The 21,637-nt window shown below is 42.4% G+C and overlaps 1 protein-coding gene and 1 long non-coding RNA gene across 4 annotated transcripts; one reads left to right on the top strand and one right to left on the bottom strand.

Moving 5' to 3' along the window:
• Positions 1 to 76: 76 nt before the first annotated feature.
• LOC309666349 lies at positions 77 to 4,524 on the bottom strand. The gene is made up of 2 exons (XR_014267063.1): positions 3,609 to 4,524; positions 77 to 411 (listed from the first exon to the last, which is right to left on the bottom strand). It is a non-coding gene; the product is annotated as an uncharacterized lncRNA (long non-coding RNA).
• Positions 3,488 to 9,294, top strand: FEZF1 (FEZ family zinc finger 1). 3 transcript variants are annotated; one of them, XM_082473702.1, is made up of 6 exons: positions 4,536 to 4,787; positions 5,366 to 5,867; positions 6,018 to 6,239; positions 7,072 to 7,206; positions 7,458 to 7,590; positions 8,030 to 9,294. In XM_082473702.1, exons 1-6 carry the CDS (start codon positions 4,684 to 4,686, stop codon positions 8,374 to 8,376), a joined length of 1,443 nt encoding a protein of 480 aa, XP_082329828.1. In that variant the 5' UTR covers positions 4,536 to 4,683; the 3' UTR covers positions 8,377 to 9,294. The 3 variants fall into 3 exon arrangements, with proteins under 3 accessions (XP_082329829.1, XP_082329828.1, XP_082329827.1); XM_082473703.1 differs by lacking the exon at positions 4,536 to 4,787 and adding an exon at positions 3,488 to 3,611 and having other exon boundaries at positions 5,366 to 6,239; XM_082473701.1 differs by having other exon boundaries at positions 5,366 to 6,239.
• Positions 9,295 to 21,637: the final 12,343 nt, after the last annotated feature.

The following is a 21,637-nucleotide window of genomic DNA, read 5'->3' as shown; positions in this document are numbered from 1 at the left end:
GTGAGAGATAAGAAAATTTGAAAATAACATTAAAACCGCTCTAAATCTCGTGGGTAGTATCAAGGAAAGAGCAGCGCTGTGTTAAATATAGCTTTTATTTTGACCACAAAATGACTTTGAAAAAACTATCTGGGGACTGCGGCAAAATGCTTATCGGCCAATTGCATGACGAGCTATCAGTGCAGGGCAAGAGAGCATACTGGGGCACCCTCTTCTAATTGTCTACTTCCCGGGTTCCAATAACACCGTTGTAAATTGCAAGCAAAACTTTGCTGGGTTTTGTCGCTTGACTTCTGGGCAGCTCCTCGAATAACTTGGAGAAATTGGGTTGCTTGTTTATAGACTTCTTTTCCCGTCAAATCCAGCCCTGAGTCGGAGCCTGGCAGTCTGGAGGGAAAACATCTCACAGGCCTGTGGGAACGGGTGAGAAAAAGCCCAGCATTAGTGGAGGGGCAGAAACAAACCCAGGGCAGGTGATCGGAGTCTGTAATGCCTGCCAGCTCATTACCAGCTCTCACCTTTGGGGCTCTTCATTTACTTTCACAAACTGACTTAATATGCAAATGCTGTTTTGAGGAGAATAATTTCACTAGGTTTAAGGGAAATCCTAGTATGAAAGAAATAGTAACAACAAAGACCTAGAGATAAACAAGCCATATTCCCACCTCTCCTACCCCCAAAGAAAAGAGGGCTCTGCGAGTTAACTGATGCCTCCTATAGTCCTAGCCTGTGATACTTACTGCCTTTCACGCGCTATATGAAATTAGCAAGAATTCTTTATTTGCTAACTAACTAAAAGCAAAAGCAGTAGCCTTAAATATGAACTTGTGGCCCATGTATTTGTTAATGTACTGGAAAGTTAGTTCTCACTGTGTATTCAGTAATTAATCAGAGGAACTCAACAAGACTCTTTCCTTGAACCTTGCAGACCCTTCCTATTTGTGTCCTAGTCCATCACCCGCCTCCATCACACACAAGAAATAACAAAAGACCAGTCGGAGATAAAGACCGAGCAAAACTGTAGAAGAATTTAGGAATGTTTTTCCTCCTCTAGAAGGAAGGTACGTTGCCCTTGGTGCTATTTATTAAATAGGAAAAAGTGTGGATGAATCTGAATGCCTGGGAAAGGGGGGTCATCATAATAATAATCTTCTCTCCCTTTTTTTAACTTGCAGTAGTTAATAAGAAGCAAAAGGAAAGCTGGATTGTTGCTTTTGAAAAAGAGGCCGGGGTGGTAGATGTTGTTGGAAAGGCCTGAAAACCTTAAAAGCGTGACCAGGGATGAATTAGTGCACTTGGCAGAAGGCTGAATAATTCCCAGTCCATTTTTTATTTTTAAAATAGTCAACAGTATTTGATGACATTAAAGAGAAGAGATTAAAAACTGTGGATTATTTGGCAATTGATGGTTCTATTATATTGTCTTTTATTGCAGACTGCAATAATCATGACCAGAAACTTCATTTCCTTATGACAGGGATGTAAATCAAAAGCATGTGAAAATTATGCAAATTCTTGAAAAATATCAAGAACATAGTTTAGGAAGCATTGAGATCAAAATCAGGTTCCCCAGGAAAAAGAGAACTTTAAATTACTTTAGCGGAGTAGAACTTCTTTCTTATTTTCTCAGAAAGTCTTAACTCAGAGTTTGTTTCCTGGTCTCTTTGTACCAAAGGTTTTTCTGCTTCCCTTAGGACATCTCATGCAGGATAAACCAAACATTAAAACTCACCTTCCCCAAGGATTTAAAGTAGTAGAGCAAATGAATACTGGCTTTCCAAGGCTGGGAAGGGGAGGGAACTTAATCATCAGCTCTGATGAGAAAAAGGGGGGATTATAGGATTCTCCAAGAAAATCCAAAGAAACTATAACTGAGTTCCTATTTTGCAATTAACAAAACAAACAAGTCTCCTGTGCATTCTTTTAATAAATAATTTTAAAGTGTTGAACTGTTTTAGAAGCTTCTAAATTTGTCAGATAAGCTCTGCTTTCATTGGTGGTATTTTTGTTGTTATTTCTCAAATGTATTTGGAAAAAACCCAAAGTACTGGATAGATTTGTTAATAAAATGGAAGACTTTGCTGAATACATTGTGCATTTTGTTTAAGACAATCCTTACTTAATAGAGATTTTTAAAAATTAACATATAGGTTAGGTTTTAAATGGAAAACACTCATCAACAAATGTTGGAATAACAAGACCTGGATTTATAAAGAACCTCTTCAGTCTTTAGGATTAGGAAGCTCGGCACTAGTAAAGGAAGGGTATAATTGCTACTTTGCGATATTTGTGTTACTCAAATGACACTATACTTTCAAACAACACTTGTCAAAAAGGCAAATCCCAAAAAGACCAGTGGAAAGCAAACTACTGAAATATTAGCCATACAAAACACGTATACCCCTTAGCCAATAATTTTCCTTTTTAGTTCACTGTCCAACGAAGGAGGAATTTACCGAGGTCAAACCAAGGCTCTTTTGCCGTTAAGGAGGAGGAAGTGGGGGAGGGGAAGAGGAGGGAGGGACACGCGACGAACGTAAAACAAACTGGTGGCAGTCAAGAAGGCAGGTAACGCTCCGGAAGCGGGTGAGTTGTACATGTCAGCTGGGCGCTGCAAAGCTTTCCAGAGTCGGGCAGTTTCGTGCTTCTTTGCTTTTTCCTTTAAACCTGGCCCTGCCTCGGAGGAGGGCAGCAGGAGGGGGATTCTTCGATGCTGGGAAGCGGCAGGTAGGAAAGGAAACCTGATCCGCCCCCAAAAGGCAGCAATTAAAGTCTTAACCGCGACCCATCTGTGACGGGACCCGCCCCCACTTTCCCCTAGCAAAGCTGTCCGGCGCTCTTTGTCTGAGCAGGGGAGAAGAGGAGACAGGTTCTGCGGCCCCAGCAGCAAACGGAAAGAAAATTTCCAGCCTGGGAGCCCCCTGGGCGACTGCGCCTGGGCCTCAAACCGCCCCAAAGCGCCGCTGGGGGTGTGGCGCCTCTTCCTGGACCCGGGCCCCGCGCTCTGCGCTCGCCTCATTCTGCACTTCTCTACCGCTGCATCTGTCCTCCAAGCCCGACGCCACCTCGAGACCTGAAACCAGGCACTTGCAGGCTTGGTTGCTAAGGCCGGTCGCAACCGGACCTTTCCCCCACCTGGCCCTTTGGTTGCCTTCAACTTCCAAGCGGACTCGCGCCTCCTCCCCCATTTCCCCAGCAATTGGGTTTCCTCGCCACCCATCCGGCTGCTCTGCTTCGCGGTTGGGCATCGGGCGCGCTCCCAGCCCAGACTCTCTCGGTTTCCACCCTTCTTGGCCCGCCGGGCGGGGGCGGGGCAGACCCCCCCAAGAAAAGCCAGAGAGAGTGGTCCCTGGCCTGTGCTGGGCAATGGGGTAGGGAAGAGGGACTATTTTGAGGTCGATTTCCTCCGTTTGGGGTCCAGCTTTGCATCTGGTGTGTAATTTGGTCAGCGGCTCAACAATCCCAGGGTTTCTAGTCCGCTTGCATCCAGCCTCCCACTGCCGACCGTTTCCACCGCTCCTGCTGGAAGAGGACGCCCACACCCGCTTGGCCCGATGTCTGGCGCGCGTCACCACCCGTTCTACAAGCACCCACTCGGGGTAACTCACCAGGTAGATGGCACCCTGGGCTGCTGCGGGCGGCCATTCATAGGGGCGGGCAGGCCGCAAGGCCCGGAGCTGGCATCTCTATGCTCGTCCTCTGCCTCCTGGCGCGGTCTCCCGGCTACCGCGTCCTCCCGGTGTAGCGGCTAGGGCACGCCCGGCGCTAGCACACCTGGCCCCAGGGCTAAGCTCCGCACGATTGCAGGCTTGCCAAGCGGAGCGGCGAGGACGGTGCGCGCTGCTGCTCGCGGCGCGCTCCGGGCGGCGCCCGCCTAAGCTATGCGAACCCGCGCTGCCGGAGTCGCTGCCACCGGAGCCTTCCGGGAACATTCCTTTCTCTCTACAGCTCCTCCCCGGGAGTTTTGGCCCAGGCGCCAGACCCGGAGGGCGCCTTGATGGGGGGCGTTGCGGGTCCTAGTCTCCGCGCGCTCTCTGGGAGGCGAAAGCGCGGCTGAGGCCGCGACAGGCGTGCAGGCAGCTCGCGGTGCTCGTCGCCCCCGAGCGCGCACACACCCTGGCTGCCGCCCGCGCGGCTTTGAGGAGGCGTGCGGACACCAGCAGTGGGGAGGATGGGGGAGGGAATCAGTAGGTTGCTTCCCTTCTCTGCCCAACATTCAGGATTTTAAATGCTCCGAGAGAGCTCTAGCTGAGCGCAAGTACTGAAAGAAAGACTCTCTTTCCGGGCTCTCAATGGAAACGCCAAAAAGCGCGCGTGTGTGTTTGGTGGGTGTGGGGGAGGGTGTCTAGTCCTAGCCGAGGTTTCTTCTGGTGTGACACCCGCTTATTCCTTGCAATTCCTCCTCAACTTTGTGGATGGAGCGTGTCTTTCCCAAGCTTAGGTCACGGCATCGCGCTTACAAAACCACAAACACAAAACAAGCCTCCCAAGGCCTTTAATTCTCAGGGGCTTTGCGGGGAGGCCAGTTACCTGCTGGCGTCTTCCAAATGGTCCAGACTCGGTTCAGGCCACGGAGACTCCGGGATTCCAGGAGCCCTCAGCCCCAGGCCCTAGAGGAAGAAAGAGGACTGCGGAGGAGGCAGCGGGGCTCCGACCCGGGCCCACCTCGGGCCCGGCGGAACCATGCCGGGAAGGCTCGGATTTCTCCTGCCGGAGGCTTCCTGGCCGCGGCTTTCTAGAGCCTGGCGTTTGATAAATATAGCCTGGTGTTTGCCCCCTGAATTCGAGTCTGTTTCCTTATTTAGCCCTTGTACAATGATTTTAGATGATGTCATTTAGAGCTAAACGAGAAAATTGATCTCAGATTTGCTTGGCCTCTAAAGCCCGGTTAAGCAGATTGAGAGTTTAAAAGACAGGAAAAAGCAAAGGGGGGGGGGCGCGGAGGGTAGCGAAGTGTCCACCGGCGAGTGTGTGCGCGGAGGCGACGGTCCGCCGCGCCTCGGCGAGCGCCCCCGCCTCTTCTGGGCGGGGGAACCTCACTCACCAATGAAAAGTAGTCACTGACTGCAGAGGAAAAAAAAAAAAAAAGTTTTCCTGTTGAGTGTTGGAAGCGAATTGAGCAATTATCTAGTTTACCTTCTCCTCTTGGAAGTTAACGATTGGCGAGATCTTGGCTGCGTTATTGACACAACACTTTCTATTGATAGAAATAAGTAGTGATTGTCCCCGAGTCATTGGTGCGCCAAGAACTCTGCGATGGGCTGGCAGGAGTCCATTGGGCTGGGCAGGCAGGTTCGGCTGGTGATTCTGGGGAGGAGGAGGAGGAGGCTGCCGGTGGTGATGGTGCCCGTCCCCCTCTCCGCAGGTCTGTGACAAGCAGGGAACAAGGCAACGACGGCGCAGCCCGGCCCCGGCTGACGGACGCTGGAGACTCAGACATGGACAGTAGCTGCCACGACGCGACTGCCAAAATGTTAGCGACCGCTCCGGCCCGGGGCAGCATGATGAACACCTCCAAACCCTTGGCTTTCTCCATCGAAAGAATCATGGCACGCACCCCCGAGCCCAAAGCCCTGCCCGTCCCCCACTTCCTGCAGGGAGCCGTGCCCAAGGGGGACCCCAAGCACTCTCTGCATCTTAACTCGTCGATCCCCTGCATGATCCCCTTCGTGCCCGTGGCGTACGACACGAGCCCCAAGGCGGGAATGACGGGCTCGGAGCCGCGGAAGGCGAGTCTGGAGGCTCCGGCTGCGCCTGCGGAAGCGCCCGCGGCGCCCGCGTTCAGCTGCAGCGACCTGCTCAACTGCGCGCTGAGTCTCAAGGGCGACCTGGCCCGCGACGCGCTCCCGCTGCAACAGTACAAGCTGGTAAGGCCGCGGGTGGTCAACCATTCTTCCTTCCACGCCATGGGAGCCCTGTGCTACCTGAATCGAGGCGACGGCCTGTGCCACCCGGCGGCCGGCGTTAACATCCACCCGGTGGCCTCCTACTTCCTCAGTTCCCCTTTGCACCCGCAGCCAAAAACGTATTTAGCCGAAAGGAATAAACTGGTGGTCCCGGCGGTGGAGAAGTACCCCTCGGGAGTAGCTTTCAAAGACTTGTCCCAGGCTCAGCTGCAGCATTACATGAAAGAAAGCGCCCAGCTCCTGTCGGAAAAAATAGCGTTCAAAACCTCTGACTTCAGCCGAGGCGCTCCTCATACCAAGCCCAAAGTTTTCACTTGCGAAGTGTGTGGAAAGGCAAGTACTGTGTAAGGGGTGGGGGGTGGCCTGCCTGCCTTCCTTCCTTCCTTCCTTCCTTCCTTCCTTCCTTCCTTCCTTCCTTCTTCCCTTCCTTCCTTCCTTCCTTCTTCCCTTCCTTCCTTCCTTCTTCCCTTCCTTCCTTCCTTCCTTCCTTCCTTCCTTCCTTCCTTCCTTCCTTCCTTCTTCCCTTCCTTCCTTCCTTCCTTCCTTCCTTCCTTCCTTCTTCCCTTCCTTCCTTCCTTCCTTCTTCCCTTCCTTCCTTCCTTCCTTCCTTCCTTCCTTCCTTCCTTCTTCCCTTCCTTCCTTCCTTCCTTCTTCCCTTCCTTCCTTCCTTCTTCCCTTCCTTCCTTCCTTCCTTCCTTCCTTCCTTCCTTCCTTCCTTCCTTCTTCCCTTCCTTCCTTCCTTCCTTCCTTCCTTCCTTCCTTCTTCCCTTCCTTCCTTCCTTCCTTCTTCCCTTCCTTCCTTCCTTCCTTCCTTCCTTCCTTCCTTCCTTCCTTCTTCCCTTCCTTCCTTCCTTCCTTCTTCCCTTCCTTCCTTCCTTCTTCCCTTCCTTCCTTCCTTCCTTCCTTCCTTCCTTCCTTCCTTCCTTCTTCCCTTCCTTCCTTCCTTCCTTCCTCCCTTCCTTCCTTCCTCCCTTCCTCCCTCCCTTCCTTCCTTCCTTCCTTCCTTCCTCCCTTCCTCCCTTCCTCCCTTCCTTCTTTCCACATTTGATTTTATTTTGTAATTATTTGTATACACTTGTTATAACGTTATCACCTCCCTCCCCTCCCTCTGCCTGGTTTGATCTCCAAGTGCTTGTTGAGCTAACCTGTTGTACTTGTGTTTAAGGTCTTTAACGCGCACTATAACTTAACCCGTCACATGCCAGTGCACACAGGAGCCAGACCCTTCGTTTGCAAAGTTTGTGGAAAGGGCTTCCGGCAAGCCAGCACCCTGTGCAGGCACAAGATCATTCACACCCAGGTGTGTTCGGCTGTCTCAATTTCACCTGGTTTATTTCCGAACGGTTTGTTTTTTTTTAAATGGCCGATAAACTCTTACTCTGTAGCGTAAGGTTTGTTTAAAGTGTGCCATCTGGAAGAGGGGGAAATGCCAGGTATTGTTTGCCTTTGTTCTGCTTAAAAGCATGAGGGAGAGCATTACAGTGTTTTTGAGTTTTTAAGACTCCACTGAATAGCAAAATAACTTCTCTGCTTTTTCTCCTTTCCGCTTAGGAAAAACCTCATAAATGTAACCAGTGTGGCAAAGCATTTAATAGAAGTTCTACTTTAAACACGCATACCCGAATACACGCAGGCTACAAACCATTTGTGTGTGAATTCTGTGGCAAAGGATTTCATCAAAAAGGTATAGAACCCAGGAGGTGTTGTCTTTCACAGTAGTCTTACCGAAAGCCCTCAACTTTGGGGGGTAGTTCAGAAAACGATTTGTTAAGTGCAGCTAGTTACCAGCGCATGTGTTGCCATTCCAACCTCCTACCCTCAAGTGCGATGAGTACTAGAGAAAGGTATGGCTCATATACAGAGGGGGCATTTCTCTTTAACCGCTTGTTCTCGTTTTTATAGAATTGGATTAATAACTGTTGTATTAAAACGTGGAGGGAACGACCTCACTGTTGATGTTTAAAAATAAATTTGGGGAGTGAAGTGCAGGGGGGCAGCATAGAACTGCACCGGCCCTCCGAGCTGTGGCCCCTATTCTCTCGACTCGTTGTCCTTCAATCGTCTGCTCCTCCCGTTCCAACCTCTCTTTTCAGATCCACGTCCCTGTCATTTGTCTGTTTCAGGGAATTACAAAAACCACAAGTTGACCCACAGCGGGGAGAAGCAGTTCAAGTGCAATATCTGCAACAAAGCTTTCCACCAGATTTACAACCTCACCTTCCACATGCACACCCACAATGACAAGAAGCCCTTCACCTGCCCCACGTGCGGCAAGGGCTTCTGCAGGAACTTTGACCTCAAGAAGCACGTCCGCAAGCTGCACGACAGCGGCCTGGGGCTGCCCCGCACCTCTGCTGTGGAGCCGGGAGCGGACCCGTCCCCCCCTCTGCAGCAGCCGTCGCCCGCGCCGCTGCCGCCGCTGCCGCCCCCTGGGCCCCTGCAGCCTGGGTTCCCCCCGGGCCACCAGTGATCAAGGCCGAAGTCCCTTCCTAGCCCCAGCCGGGGTCCCCACTACTGAGACAGCGGCGGAATAGAGCTGGACCTCTCTACCCAAGCTCACCTGTAGAACCCAGGGCATGTTGGTCCTTACACATTAGCGCCAACCAGAAGCCTCTGCATTCCCCGGCCTTTCGCCTCTTGCATGCACCTGCTAAATGGTTTTGTGTATTATATTCTATGTAGGCACTAACAATTATGAGAAATTTTGGGAGTTTGTTTTCTGATTTTTTTTTTAATTTGCAAAGACTTTTCATCTCGGGTGGAGAGATCGTGTTTGTTTTGTTTTGTTTTTTAAAAACAAATATCTGCTGTATTTATTGAGATCTGTATTATCCTACCCGGGAATGCTGCACCATTTTAATTTTATTATTGTATATATTTCCATTGTGTTGATTCTGTGGTCTCAAGATGCCTGCCGATTGTTTATTACCATTTCCTCTTCCCCTGAGGTTAAAAAAAACAAAAACAAAAAACCCCAATTCTGTGTGTATGTTATATATACACGCATAGATATGTGTGCCTGTTAAGGCACATTCCACATTCATCAGCACACACTCACATACAAACACATACACATTAGATAAGGATGGTTCATTATGGATAAATTTGAATTTTGGTTTTGATTCTTGCACGTGAAAATTGATTCATTGACTGTTGGAAATAAATCCTTGGAACATGCTTATTTAATCAACAACCTTCAGGGCTCTGTTCATATAATTCAGCTAGGGATCACTGATTCTGACCCCCTCAGCCTTCTTTCTTCCTTTTTAAAAAGTTCAACCCTGGGTTAGTATCACCCAATGTTTCATCTGAAAAATTCACCAAGAGCAAATAATAGTCTCTCCAAATAGTTACAACTTTGGTAAAGTAATGAAATTCGATAAGTTCAGAGACAGAAGATGTGGAGCTTTCTAACAGAAGCACGTCTTTGTCCTGGACCATCTGATATATTTGCAGTGCAAAGTTAAGTGGGAACAACATATCTATAGGAGCTGTGTGTAATCTACGTCCCCACACACACGTTACAATGATATCATGTAGACGGGGGTCTTACTGTTCGCATCCTGAAGGCACACACTGACTTGTACATAGCTGGCAAAGGGAGCCTGCATGTTTTTATGTGTGTGTATATGTTTATAGACGAATATACTTCCATTCAAGGAGGAAAAATGGATGAAAACCAAACCGTGGCGGGTGCCAGGTCCTTGAAATGCTTCAAGTGTTAATCAGCATCTCCGCTGTGAGCTCGGGCTCTGGTGTTTTCTAACTGCAAGTCTCTCCTGTTTTCTTGCCAAAACAGTGAAACAACTGCTAAAGACTTTAATTAAGAGGGGTAATTAGTTCAGATTTATCAAAGCCGGGTTGTTATACTATTAGCTGCTCAGTAGAAGCTGCCAGACAAGCTCCCAGCCCAGCCCAGCCACCCTGCTGCAGCGGGGCCACATCCGGGGAGAGAGGCTGGGGGGAGTGGGCCGCAGGGGTCCCCGCAGCCCCTCCTGCCTCGGGGGTGCGTCTCGGCCCCTCCCTCGGCCTCGAGCTCCCGCCGGGCCTGGCCGCTGCGGAGAATCCACCGCGGATCCGCACCGCGGGCGCAGGGTCCCCTCCCCACCCCCACCCCGGGGCGGCCTCGCCGGCTCTCCGAGCGCCTCGACGGTCGCAGGAGAGGCGTGGGGAACGCGTTTAAATTTGCTCTCCTGCCTCACTTTTGTACGTCTTCGGGGGGCGCTCAAGGAAATGCGGAGCCAGGAGGCGACAGGCGGGACGAAGGGGAGATGGGTAGGGGGCACCGCCGGGGCGAGGCGGCGATTTCCTTGGCAACCAGAGCGCGCATTTCCAGGTGGGGGAAGGATTGACCGCTCCGGGCGCCGAGAGCCGACGACCCGAGGGCCTCCTCGGCGGCCCGAGTCCGAGAGGTGATAGTCACCCTGGGTGAGGCGACCGCGGACGAGCGGGTGAGCGGGCCCCACGGGACATCCGAGCCAAGTTCCACCGCGGCCACTCTCGGGTTGGGGGACCCCAAGATCCTGGGCACGGAGCTGGCCCGGAGGGGTCCCGAGAACAGGGAATTTCTGATTCCACGCGCAGGCGTCGGGTCCAGACTTCCCAGCTCTTGCCCCAGGACGCAAGCCCTCGGGCACTGGGACTTTTAAGTCCCAATCCAGCAATCAGTAGATCGAATCCCTACTTTTCTGTTTTCCTGACTTCCCCATACCCCACCTTATCCTTTGCTGAGACTAGATCCGTGTTAGATTTGACTTCAGAAGGAGATAGTTTTGAAATTCCATAGTTGGGTGAATTCTGAATCTTCGAGGCTGGCAGAAGTGCCATTTCTCCTGAATATCACAGCCAAGTGGAAAAATCCGGTTCCAGGTGCTTGTCGAATTCCCTCACAGCTGCCTGTGCCCCAGGGAGCCTGGCGGAAATGGCTGGTAGCTTATGGGTGGCCACCTTTTCGAGGTGACTTAGTCGGATCTTGAAAGCGTTTGTTCTCTTTGAGTAAACAGAATGAGGTCAGGGGTAACTATAAAGGGCAGAAAATGGCTTTTGTCTCTTGAATTTATTCTCCATAAGTATTTGAACTTATTCTCAAAACCCCAGGATGTAATTCTCCCAGACTTTCAAGGTGACACAATTTCACTGGTGGAAAAGAAAATGAACATTGTTGAGGAAAATTACTAAGCCATAAAATACTTACAGTTAGGAAGTACTTATATGTGGTACTCCCACCTTTTAGCCTCTGCCAGTGTGCTTTGACATATTGAACAAGAAGTCTGCTATGGAAGGATAGAATTGGCCTGTTGGGGGAGGTGGGAGCATATAGGGGACCTGTTATTGTAATCTGGAATGACTTTGCGCAGGTCTGATTTGGGATGGGGCAACAGTTCCAGAGAAGGCAGGCAAAGGAAACAGTTGTCTGTCTGGTCACAGGTTTGAGTAGCCTGAAGTAGTGGTGATTAAGTAGGAGAAGCCAAAAGGAAATCCTCTAAAATAAGCACTCAGGAGAACTACTTGTCAGGAGGTGAATTATCGATGAACTTTGATTTATGACAAAGCTGTTAGAGCTCACTAAACATCAAGGAGAATCTCCTTAAAGATAGGATGAGCTTAGAGATTAGTTGGAGTGGCGGTGACTGGGAGGGGGATGTTAAAAATTGATGAAGAGGGATACTTAGCTAATAGTCAATGGAAGACCTTACAATTCTCCCACCTCCAACAAATGTGAAAAGGTGCCCCTTCACTATCTAACCTGTATGTTTGTATTTGTGTGTGCTTATATAAATGGTTATGTTCATTCATGAAATAGGCACCCCAATGGTATGAATAGCACATTGGCTCATCCCCATACACCTTCTCTTTAATTGAAGTTAGCCAGCAAATTCTCTCATGTTTAGGAAGGAAGAGTGGCCAGTGTTCAGATCACCTGCAGAGGGAAATGTTTTATCTCCAGTTGTCTGTTGGAGTTAACTTTTGGTACAGAGGAAGGTGGCCTATCAGACTGCAGGAACCAGTTTTAGAAAGTTATTGCCCTGGGGCCTTGTGTTTTGTTCAGTTTGGGAAATCAGAATATAGAATGGAATTAATAACATAAGTAGTTAATTCCTACCGATTTTATTTTAACCCAGATCCCAAATTCTGATTTCTAATAGTCTCTTCCCAAAGGATATAATATGTTCGACTTTAAAAAAATTTATCATGCAAGATTAGGAGTGAAGTGTCAATTTTTCAATAGTAAATGAAAGCATTTTTAGGGGCCACATCAAAGCAGTTACTTGTTCATGAAGTCTGAAGCTTAGTGAGCCTCTCATAGAACTTTGCTCCTTTCCAAATGTGGAGAAAATGAACCCACAAGGTGCAATGGAATCATGAGTCCCAGAACTGTGCACACTGTTTGATAGATGCCCCTTATGTTAGTGGCAGGTAACAATGTCAGGCATCATAATTTTGTTAGATTTGGTGACAGCTCAAAGCAGTGGTTAAATTATGACTGTAATGGGATGTTTTGTCTTTGCAAAATATTCACCCCCAAATATACAATATAAAATACAAATGATCTCAAATTCAAAATTAGGGTTTATTTCTTACAGAAAAATTTTTGGTCACTTTATAAACACTTTTAATGGGTAGAACCTTTATTACACATAAAGTTTATGATTTTAAGCGATCATGATCATAACTTACTGTTACCAAACAGTACATTTTTAAAAGTATAAAAATTAAAGACAAACCTAAACCTCAGTGGGTAAGAATATGAAGTTGTTGCCTGGCCCTGAAAAACATTGCCTTTTTGCTATGTTTCTGCCGAAAACACATATTACTTTCACACAAGAAATTATATGTTTCCATTAGGTTAATTAAAAACCAAAAAATAAATCATATTTATAAGTATAATAAGATACCTTATTATAAATTTCATTGTTTCTAGAAGTCAGTGCATATGTCCATTCCAGCTCCAGGCAGACTAACTAAAAACAAAGCTATATTAATCTACACACTGGTCATTTGTATCCTCTTGGTGTTGAAGCAATTGGCAGTTCAAACCAGGATAGTTACTCACTCCAGGCAATAGAGAAGAGGAAGCTTGGTGTTTAAATGACCCTGATAGGAAAATCTACCTCTGCTATTATATTATTTCTGCTTGTATTGTGACATGTTGCCCATAATGAACTTTGAAGAAAAGTCAAAATCCATCATGCACTTGAATGGGTACAAAGTTATCACAAATAACTGTGTACATTTTCTGTTCAAGTTCGAGGTGATATTGGTGTCAAATGAAGTCATGTTGCTATTGGTCGTATGGAGATCAAGTTACTAAATAAAGATGAAATAAAATTCTGTCAGTACAAGTCTCCAGGGCTAATATTTTGCTGTCAAACAAATGTTGCTCATGGGTACAAAGATGTGGGAGTGGGGAGAGAAAGCATCACGTACCAGTTCCTAACTGGAGCTAGAAATCTATACTCACATAAAGAACAGATCTTCAGTTTGATTTAACTCTCTTCTTCTTGATAACAATAATATACACTTTTTACGTGTGAGAAATCTAAAAGTTCAGACCAATGCGGAGCCCTTGAATCATAGTAACAAATATAGTAATGTCTTTTGATAGCTCACCATAGAAAGGTAATTTTTCAGTTAAATGTGAACCAAATCTGGAGTTGGTGAAACATTCTACACCTGTAAATTGTTTACACAAATTTCTGAATAAGATTTGCATTTTTAAAAAATTTCAGCTAAAACCAAAGTTTGGAACAAACCTCTGTGGAACAAACAACCCAGTTTCTTCAACAAACAGTAGTAAGGGAGAGTGGCAGAGGGAGAGCTAGAAAAAGAGAAGAGAGTGGAGGGGGAGTGGGCAGGGGGAGGGAAAGAGAGGAGGAAGGGGACCAGGACAGCAGAACAAGAAAACCTACCAGTTAAAAGAGATTTTAAAGACAGTTGCTATGTTTTTAACAGTTGCTAAAAACAGTTGCCATTAATAATCAATTGCTACATGTAAATCTTATTTCAATCCCAAGTCAATAAAATAAACTATAAAGATGAAAGTCATTTATGACATCTGAGACTACTGGAAATTTGAACACTGACTAGGTGTTTAATAAAATTAAGGAATTATGTTTACTTTTTAAGATATGAAAAAAGCATTGTGATTTTGTTAAAAAATAGTTCTTTTAGAGCTATGTATTCAACTATTTAAGGGTGAAGTTATAAGATAGCTGGAATTTGCTTAAAAATAATACAGGAGAAGGGAAGGGGTGTAAGTACAGATCAATAAAATTGGCCATGAATTAATCATTGTTGAAACTGGGTGATGGTAAACAAGATTATATTATACATTCTGAATACTTGGATTCAATTTAAATTTTCACTTAAAAATATTTTACAGTAAGTTGTATCTTATCAGAAAAGATTTCCCCCCTAAACATTCATAATCCTATCACCATAAAGCATTAATTGCATTGTTTATACTGTTCTTTTTAGTTTGATTCCAGGACTAATCCCATTACAATATAGAGCTTTAAACCTTTTGTAGAATTAAATAATTCTACAATGAAACAATTAAATAATTTTCAGTTTATGTAAAAGAATGTAAAGGAAGAGAATCAGTGAACCTGTTACTCTCTTGAGAAGCAAAATGTTGAGGATAAAAGACAATTGAAAATTTATATTGGTTAGGATATTTCAGATAGTGAGAAGAAACATATATATGCACGGGTTAATTGAAAGGCAATACTTAAAAGGGAGAGATTACCTCATCATTGTATAGTCACTCCAAGTCCCAAGAAAACCAGAACTAAAACTCAGTATTCATTCATTATTTCATTGATTCATTCAAAGTGCAAGGCGCCAGCTTAGGTGCAGGGTATGCAATAGGAATTAACACCCATATTTTTTTATCTTCCTGGAATTCACATTCTATCATTCTATCATGGAAAACAGAGTGTTATGCATGGGATCAATAGATTTCCCTTTCACTAAGACTGATGTGGTTTTCATGTATGAATGACCTCCTAGCCAATACTAGAATCTAATGCAGAGCCTCTGGCATGGTACTATGGGACAAGGTGACCAGCTGGTGATACACTGATTACATTGGACTCCTTCCGCGTGGAGGACATCATGTTGTCTTTGCTGGCAGAGATATATATTCTGTACAGTAAGTCCCCTACATACGAACCTTCACGTTGCAAACTTTCAAAGTTGCAAACGTGTGTTCGCATGTCCAATCACATAAGTTAGTTCACGTGTCTGGCTGTACATTGTCACGTACATTGTCATGTGTGTGCATCCTCTACAAGTGGTTGTGCTTTTGTGTACTTTACTGTACAGTACTGTATAGGGTACAGTAGTACAGTATCTATATTTCAAGCCCAGGATGTCCGGAAGCAAGCGTAAAAGCAGTGGTATATAGCTGATTGTGTTAGTTGGGTACCTAGGCTAACTTTGTTGGATTTATGAACAAATTGGACTTACAAACATGCCCTCAGATCGGAACTCGTTCGTATGTAGGGCACTTAATCTGTATCGATTTGTCTTTCTTGTACACAGTGTTTTTGCCAGCACTTGCGTCTATGGATTCTCTAAATTCCTCATTTACTTTCATACTACATGAATTTTTCAGACTAAGAAATTTTACAGTAAGAAAATGGAGCTACTAAGTATACAGTGAGTATACAGAAGGTATTTACAATGCCTAGAATAGCTAAAACATTCAACACATATAATTTGTGTTATCCCACATACATCCAATATATATAAAGAAATTTATAAAACAAAAAGAAATGACAAAACAAAACTAATTGAAAAACAGGTAAAAACTTGATAAGGAAATACAGAGAAGGAAATCAAACTGCCCATATACATGTAAAAAGATGCTTAACCTTCTTAGTAATCATCAAAATACAAAATATCACCACAGTGAGATCCACTTTCATACCCAACCAATTGGACAAATTAAAATTCTTACAATAGCAAAGGTGGTGAATACATAAAGCATCCAAGACGTCTATACCCTCTTGGTAGCAAAGGAATCTGTAATAACTTTAGAAATCACTTTAGAAAACATGTTGGCATTAGCTAGTGATTTGTCTATACATACACTATTTCTATCAGCTAGAAATTCCTCTATTAGCTACATAACTTAGAGAGTCTCTCACACACAGTTACCAGAGACATATAGGTACCGGGGTACAAGATTTCATAATAACACTGTTATAATTATAAAAACCTGGGAAAACTCAAATGTCTATTAACGGGAAAATAATAAATTGTGGTATACTTATACAATGTAATAGTATATAGCAGTGAAAATAAATGGATTACTGTTATATGCAAAATCATAGATAAATCTCAGGAACATAATTTGAGTAAAAATGCGGGTCATTGAAGAATGCACACTATGTGAATCCATTAAAAAGTTAAAAATATATCAATAAGGCCAATAAATGAAGAAAAAATTTTAGAATAGTGGTTACCTATAAGCAGGAAATAAGCCAATGAGATTGAAGGGTACACAGGAGGCTTTGATGTTAATAGTGGTAGTCTTTTTATTAAACTAGCCTGTGTGTATACAGATGTTTGTTGTGTGATGATTCCTAATAGAATTTATAACTATTATTTTTTATCTGATTAAATTTAATAAAAAAAATTAGACCACTACATTTTAGAACCTTTAGGATACATCTAAATCAGAGGAAAATTCATGTCCTTAAATATTTATAGTAATAATCTGGAAAGAATGAAGAGAAATATGTTAAGCACTTAACTCATGAAGTTAGAAAAAGAACAAAAAATGTTTAGGGAAGCAGAAGAAAATATAGAAATGATAAAATTGATCATTAAAAAATTAAGTAACAGAAAAACAAGATAACTAATGAATTAGATCATGCTGTTTTTTTAGAAAAATGATAAATCATAGTATTAAACAGAACTGGGGCAGCTGAGTAGTCATTGAGAAAAACAAATACGGTTCATACTGCCTACCTTAACCAACGAAAATTGCAAAAGGACAAAAATTTAGATGAAAAGTGTGTAACCATAAAAGTCATAGAAGAAATTATGGCATATTTTTTAATACTCACATAATAAGGATAACCTTCTAAGTATGGCAACAAAATTAGAATACATTAAATAGATGTCGATAAACCAACCTCATAAAAATGAAAAAAATCATGCATATCTAAAAAAAACTAAGCAAAGTCAAAAGAAAAATGACAAACTGGGGAAAATATTTGCAACTTAAAAAACATAGTGCAAATATCCTTACTGTATGAGAAGAGTTCCTTACACATTTGTTATGAAAAGGATGCACCTTACAAATGTTCATAGAAAGAGTTCTTAAAAAAGAAAGTACAAATGTTTGTTAAACATCAGAAGATGTTCAACCTCACTTGTGTTAAGAGAATTGTAGATCGAAACTTCAATGAAGCAATTTTCACCTATCTGATTAGCAAAGATTTAGCACATTTTGATGGTGAGGTTTTGCGGGAACAGGCACTCAGTCATTGCTGGTGGTGTTTTAAATTGATACAATATCAGTGGAGGGCAATTTAGCAATATCATTCAAACTACGGGTTGCAAATCCCCTTTGACACCGCAATTCTACTCCTAGGAATTGATCTCATATGTGGGAAATACTTACTCTATAATTTATTTCAGCATAATTTGTAATAATAAAGACTGGAAACAACCTGTATATCCATGTCTAGGGCTAGGTTAAATTCATTGCATTATATTCATATAATAGAAACCATGCAATCACCAAAAAATGAGAAAGGGCTTTAGAACGTGGGTAGAATTTTACAAAGTTAAAAAAAAAAAAACCAACAACAAGGTTTTAAAGCAGTGTAGCAGTATACTATCACTGTGAGAAGAAATATGCCTTCTGCTCGTATATGCATGTAATCTTCCTGGCAGGATGTGCAAGAAACAGGTAATTTTGGTTACCCAGTCAGAGAACTGGCTGACTGGAAGGGCGGGAAAATGGAGGGATGTGGGAGGAGAGATTTTACTGTGTATCCTTTTGAACCAAAACAGTACTATATACTCTTTTGAATTGTGAGTCTCTGTAATTGTGTTCCAGACTGTTACTAGCCTATCCATTAGTCATTTTCCTTTCTTCCATGCTGGAAGAGACTTAATTTGGTTCAGGTGTTCGCATTCTGACTTGTAACTCATGTATTTTCCTTAATTTATGCCTATCATTGTGTTTTGTTTTCTATGTCAGAGGTTTGTTGAGAGTGGGCAGTGGTGTATTGGTAAATATCTAACAACTGGCTCTTTTTTTAAAAAGTCCTGATTTGGAGCATTCAACAATTTCTCTGGTGTGAATACTCCCTCTGTAGCGAATTCAAGCTCCAACGTGACGTCAACTGGTTCACAAAATTCCTGAAAATTTAACAATTGACTCTTGCAAGCCACAATGAGCCAGCTCTAACATACCACTCTTCCTGCCAATGAGAAATGAGGGAAATTCTTCTGAATATTATTTGGGGAAAGGCTTCATTGCTCATAAAAAGAGACTCAGAAGAATAAAACAATTTTTTTTTTCTGGGCCTCTTCCACCAGCTTTTTATTATGAGACAATGTTTAGCAAAGATAAAGGATTTTTGCAGTAAACACATATGTGTATCACCAAGATTCTACTACTAATATTTTGCTGTATTTGGTTTATCATATATCTATCCATCTATAATTCCATCAATCCATCTTATTTCTTAATGCACTTCAAAGTAAATTATAGACATCCCTACCCTTCTCACTAGATAATTCAGACATGTAATATTAACTAGAGGTCATTATATGTTTATAATTTTTTCTTTTGAAGTAAAATTTTCAAATGAGATGTAAAAATCTTAAGTGATAAATGCATACACTCGTGTAACCCAAATCCCTATCAACATACATTGCCATTATTCCAGAAATTTCCCTCATTCCCCGTCTAAGTCAACCCTACCTCTTCCCCCAAGAGGCTACAACTGTTCTGGTTTTTTTTTCTATCATAGATTAATTTTACCTATTCTAGACTTTTATATAAATAGAATCATACATCTGTGTACTCCTTTGTGTAAGACTCTTTGCATTCAGCGTAGGGTTTTTGAGATTCATTCATGTCCTTGCATGCATCAGTAGCTTCTTCCTTTTTAATTACGTGATAGTATTTCATTATATGAATATATCAGAGCTGTGCATTCATCTATGAATGGACATCTGAGATTTTTCCAGTTTTCTACTATTTTTAGTAAAGCTGCTATGAACATTTTATACAAGTCTTTTTGTGGAAACTTGTCTTTATCTCTCTTGAGTAACCACCTAGAGGTAGGATTGTTGGGTTAGAGGGAAAGTGTATGTTTAATTTTATAAGAAAGTTTTCCTGGGTGGTTGTAATATATTACACTCTACAAAAAAATATATGCAAGTCTCTGTTACTCCAAATTTGGTATTGTGGTGGGTATACAGTGGTATTTCATTTCCTTGATGACTAATAATGTTGAGCACTTTTTCATGTGTTTATTAGCATTTCATACATTCTTTTTGTGAAGTATTTATTGAAATATTTTACCTATTTATTTAATTGAGGTGCTCTTCTTTATATTATTAATTTGTAGGAATTATTTACACAACCTACATACCAGCTCTTTATCAGAAATATATTTTGCAAATATTTTCTCCCAGTCTGCAGCTTCCATACACATTTTCTTAATAGTGACTTTGGATAAGCAGTTTTCATTTTGATGAAATTTAATTTATTAATCTTTTTCTTTTATTCATTCTCTGTAGGAAACTTACTATTACTCCAAAGTCACTAAGAATTTCCCCCGTTTTCCTTTAAAATTATTATTGTTTTAGCTATTGTGTTTAGGTCCATAATCTATTTTGATTTAATTTTGGACTATGATATGAAGTAAGGGTTGAGAATCATTTCTTTTCCATATACATATCCAGTTTTCCCATAACTATTCGTCAAAATACTATTATTTTTCTCATTGGATTTCTTTGGTGCCTTTGTTGAGAATATAATAGCCGTATAACTGAGGATCTATTTCTGGAGTTGGTATGCTGTTTCATTAGTTTATATGTCTATCTTTATTCTAATAGTATCTAATAGTATCTTGATTACTATAGCTTTATAGTACATCTTTATTATTACTTTTCAAAGATTGCTTTCAATATTTTAGACAGTTTGGATTTCTATACATATTTGAGAATCAGCTTGTCGTGTTTGATACAAAATCCTCCTGGAATTATGACTATAATTGTGCTGAATAAACTTAGTGAGAATTGACACAGTAGCAATATCGTCTTCTACTCCATGAATATGATTTATCTCTTCATTTATTTAGACATTCTTTAATTTCTCTGAGACACGTTTTATAGTTTTCTGTGTAGAGGTCTGACACATATTTTGTTGAATTTATTCCTAAATATTTTTTGATCCTACTGTAGATTGAATTATATTTAAATTTAATTTTCTAATCGTTTACTTCTAGTTTATAAAAACACAGTGAAGTACATTCACCTCATATGCTGTGACCTTGCTAAATTTATTAGTTTGTGTAGTTGTTTAGTAGATTCCTTAATTTTCTAAGTAAATAATCATGTTATCTGCAAATAAAAACAGTTTTTCTTCTTCCTTTCCATCCTTATGACTTTTATTTCTTTTCCCTTGCCTTATTACAATGACCATCATCATCTTTTGGATATCTTAGTGTTTTTATTTGTTGCCTAGAACTTTAGTAACCACCTTGTAACCACGAGGAGAGATAACTTGAAAAGGATATGCTGAAGATGGTACAGCATAAATCTGTAAGGAACCTACATCTTTAGTGATATCATCAAACTGCTGAATTAATTACCTATTACAAATTTACTTCTAGACTTCTAGTGATGGGAGGTATAAATCATTTTAACACAAAGCTTAAAAATCAGGGTGTTTCTCCTGCATAGGACTTTCTAAGACCTGGAGAGCAGTATTAAATTTGTAATTTTGCATTCTTTTGCATGAAGAGAGCCTCAAAGATTGTATTAGACTTCAGGTCTCATAATGCCTGAATCTGCCCAAGATACTCCCATTGTTTAAGCCATTTTGAGTCATGATTTCTGTTATTTGGAGCTAAGAACATCCTAAAAAATAAAAAAGAAGATATGGCATTTGTGTTCTTCAGCATCTTCTAAGACAAAATAAATTCTGCCCTTTGTTTTTCCCTCCTTTGTCAGAGCTTATCTCAAGTCTGGGACCACCTGCCTGACAGCATTATCATATTTACTTTCTGAATTAGAAAGTGGGACCTCCCAGAATTCCAGAGTGTCAACCTCTCTCCTTAAGAAAATGAGAGTGCAACAGAGGAATGGATAAAGAAGATGTGGTACATATATACAATGGAATATTACTTAGCCATAAAAAAGAACAAAATAATGCCATTTGCAGCAACATGGATGGACCTAGAGATCGTCATACTGAGTGAAGTAAGTCAGACAGAGAAAGACAAATATTGTATGATATTGCTTATATGTGGAATCTAAAAAAAGGGTACAGGTGAACTTAATTACAAAACAGGAGGCACAGATGTAGAAAACAAACTTAATGGTTACCAGGAGGTAAGGTGGAGGAGGGATAAATTGAGAGATTGGGTGTATTGAGTGTATACACACTACTATATATAAAATAGATAACTAATAAGGATCTATGGTATATGTGTAAAGCACAGGAAAGTCTACTCAATACTCTATAATGG

Source organism: Balaenoptera physalus (assembly GCF_965194825.1).
Source record: "Balaenoptera physalus genome assembly, chromosome: 8".
Classification (NCBI taxonomy): Eukaryota; Metazoa; Chordata; class Mammalia; order Artiodactyla; family Balaenopteridae; genus Balaenoptera; species Balaenoptera physalus.
Note: the sequence above shows the minus strand (reverse complement) of the source record. Positions and strands in the feature narration are given on the sequence as shown.

Bases quoted from the DNA above. Each gene is read 5' to 3' on its own strand.
- FEZF1 (XM_082473701.1), top strand. From the start codon at position 4,684: ATGCCGGGAAGGCTCGGATTTCTCCTGCCGGAGGCTTCCTGGCCGCGG. The intron at 7,207-7,457 runs GTGTGTTCGGCT...CTTTCCGCTTAG, and splicing joins ACAAGATCATTCACACCCAG to GAAAAACCTCATAAATGTAA. The intron at 7,591-8,029 runs GTATAGAACCCA...TGTCTGTTTCAG, and splicing joins CAAAGGATTTCATCAAAAAG to GGAATTACAAAAACCACAAG.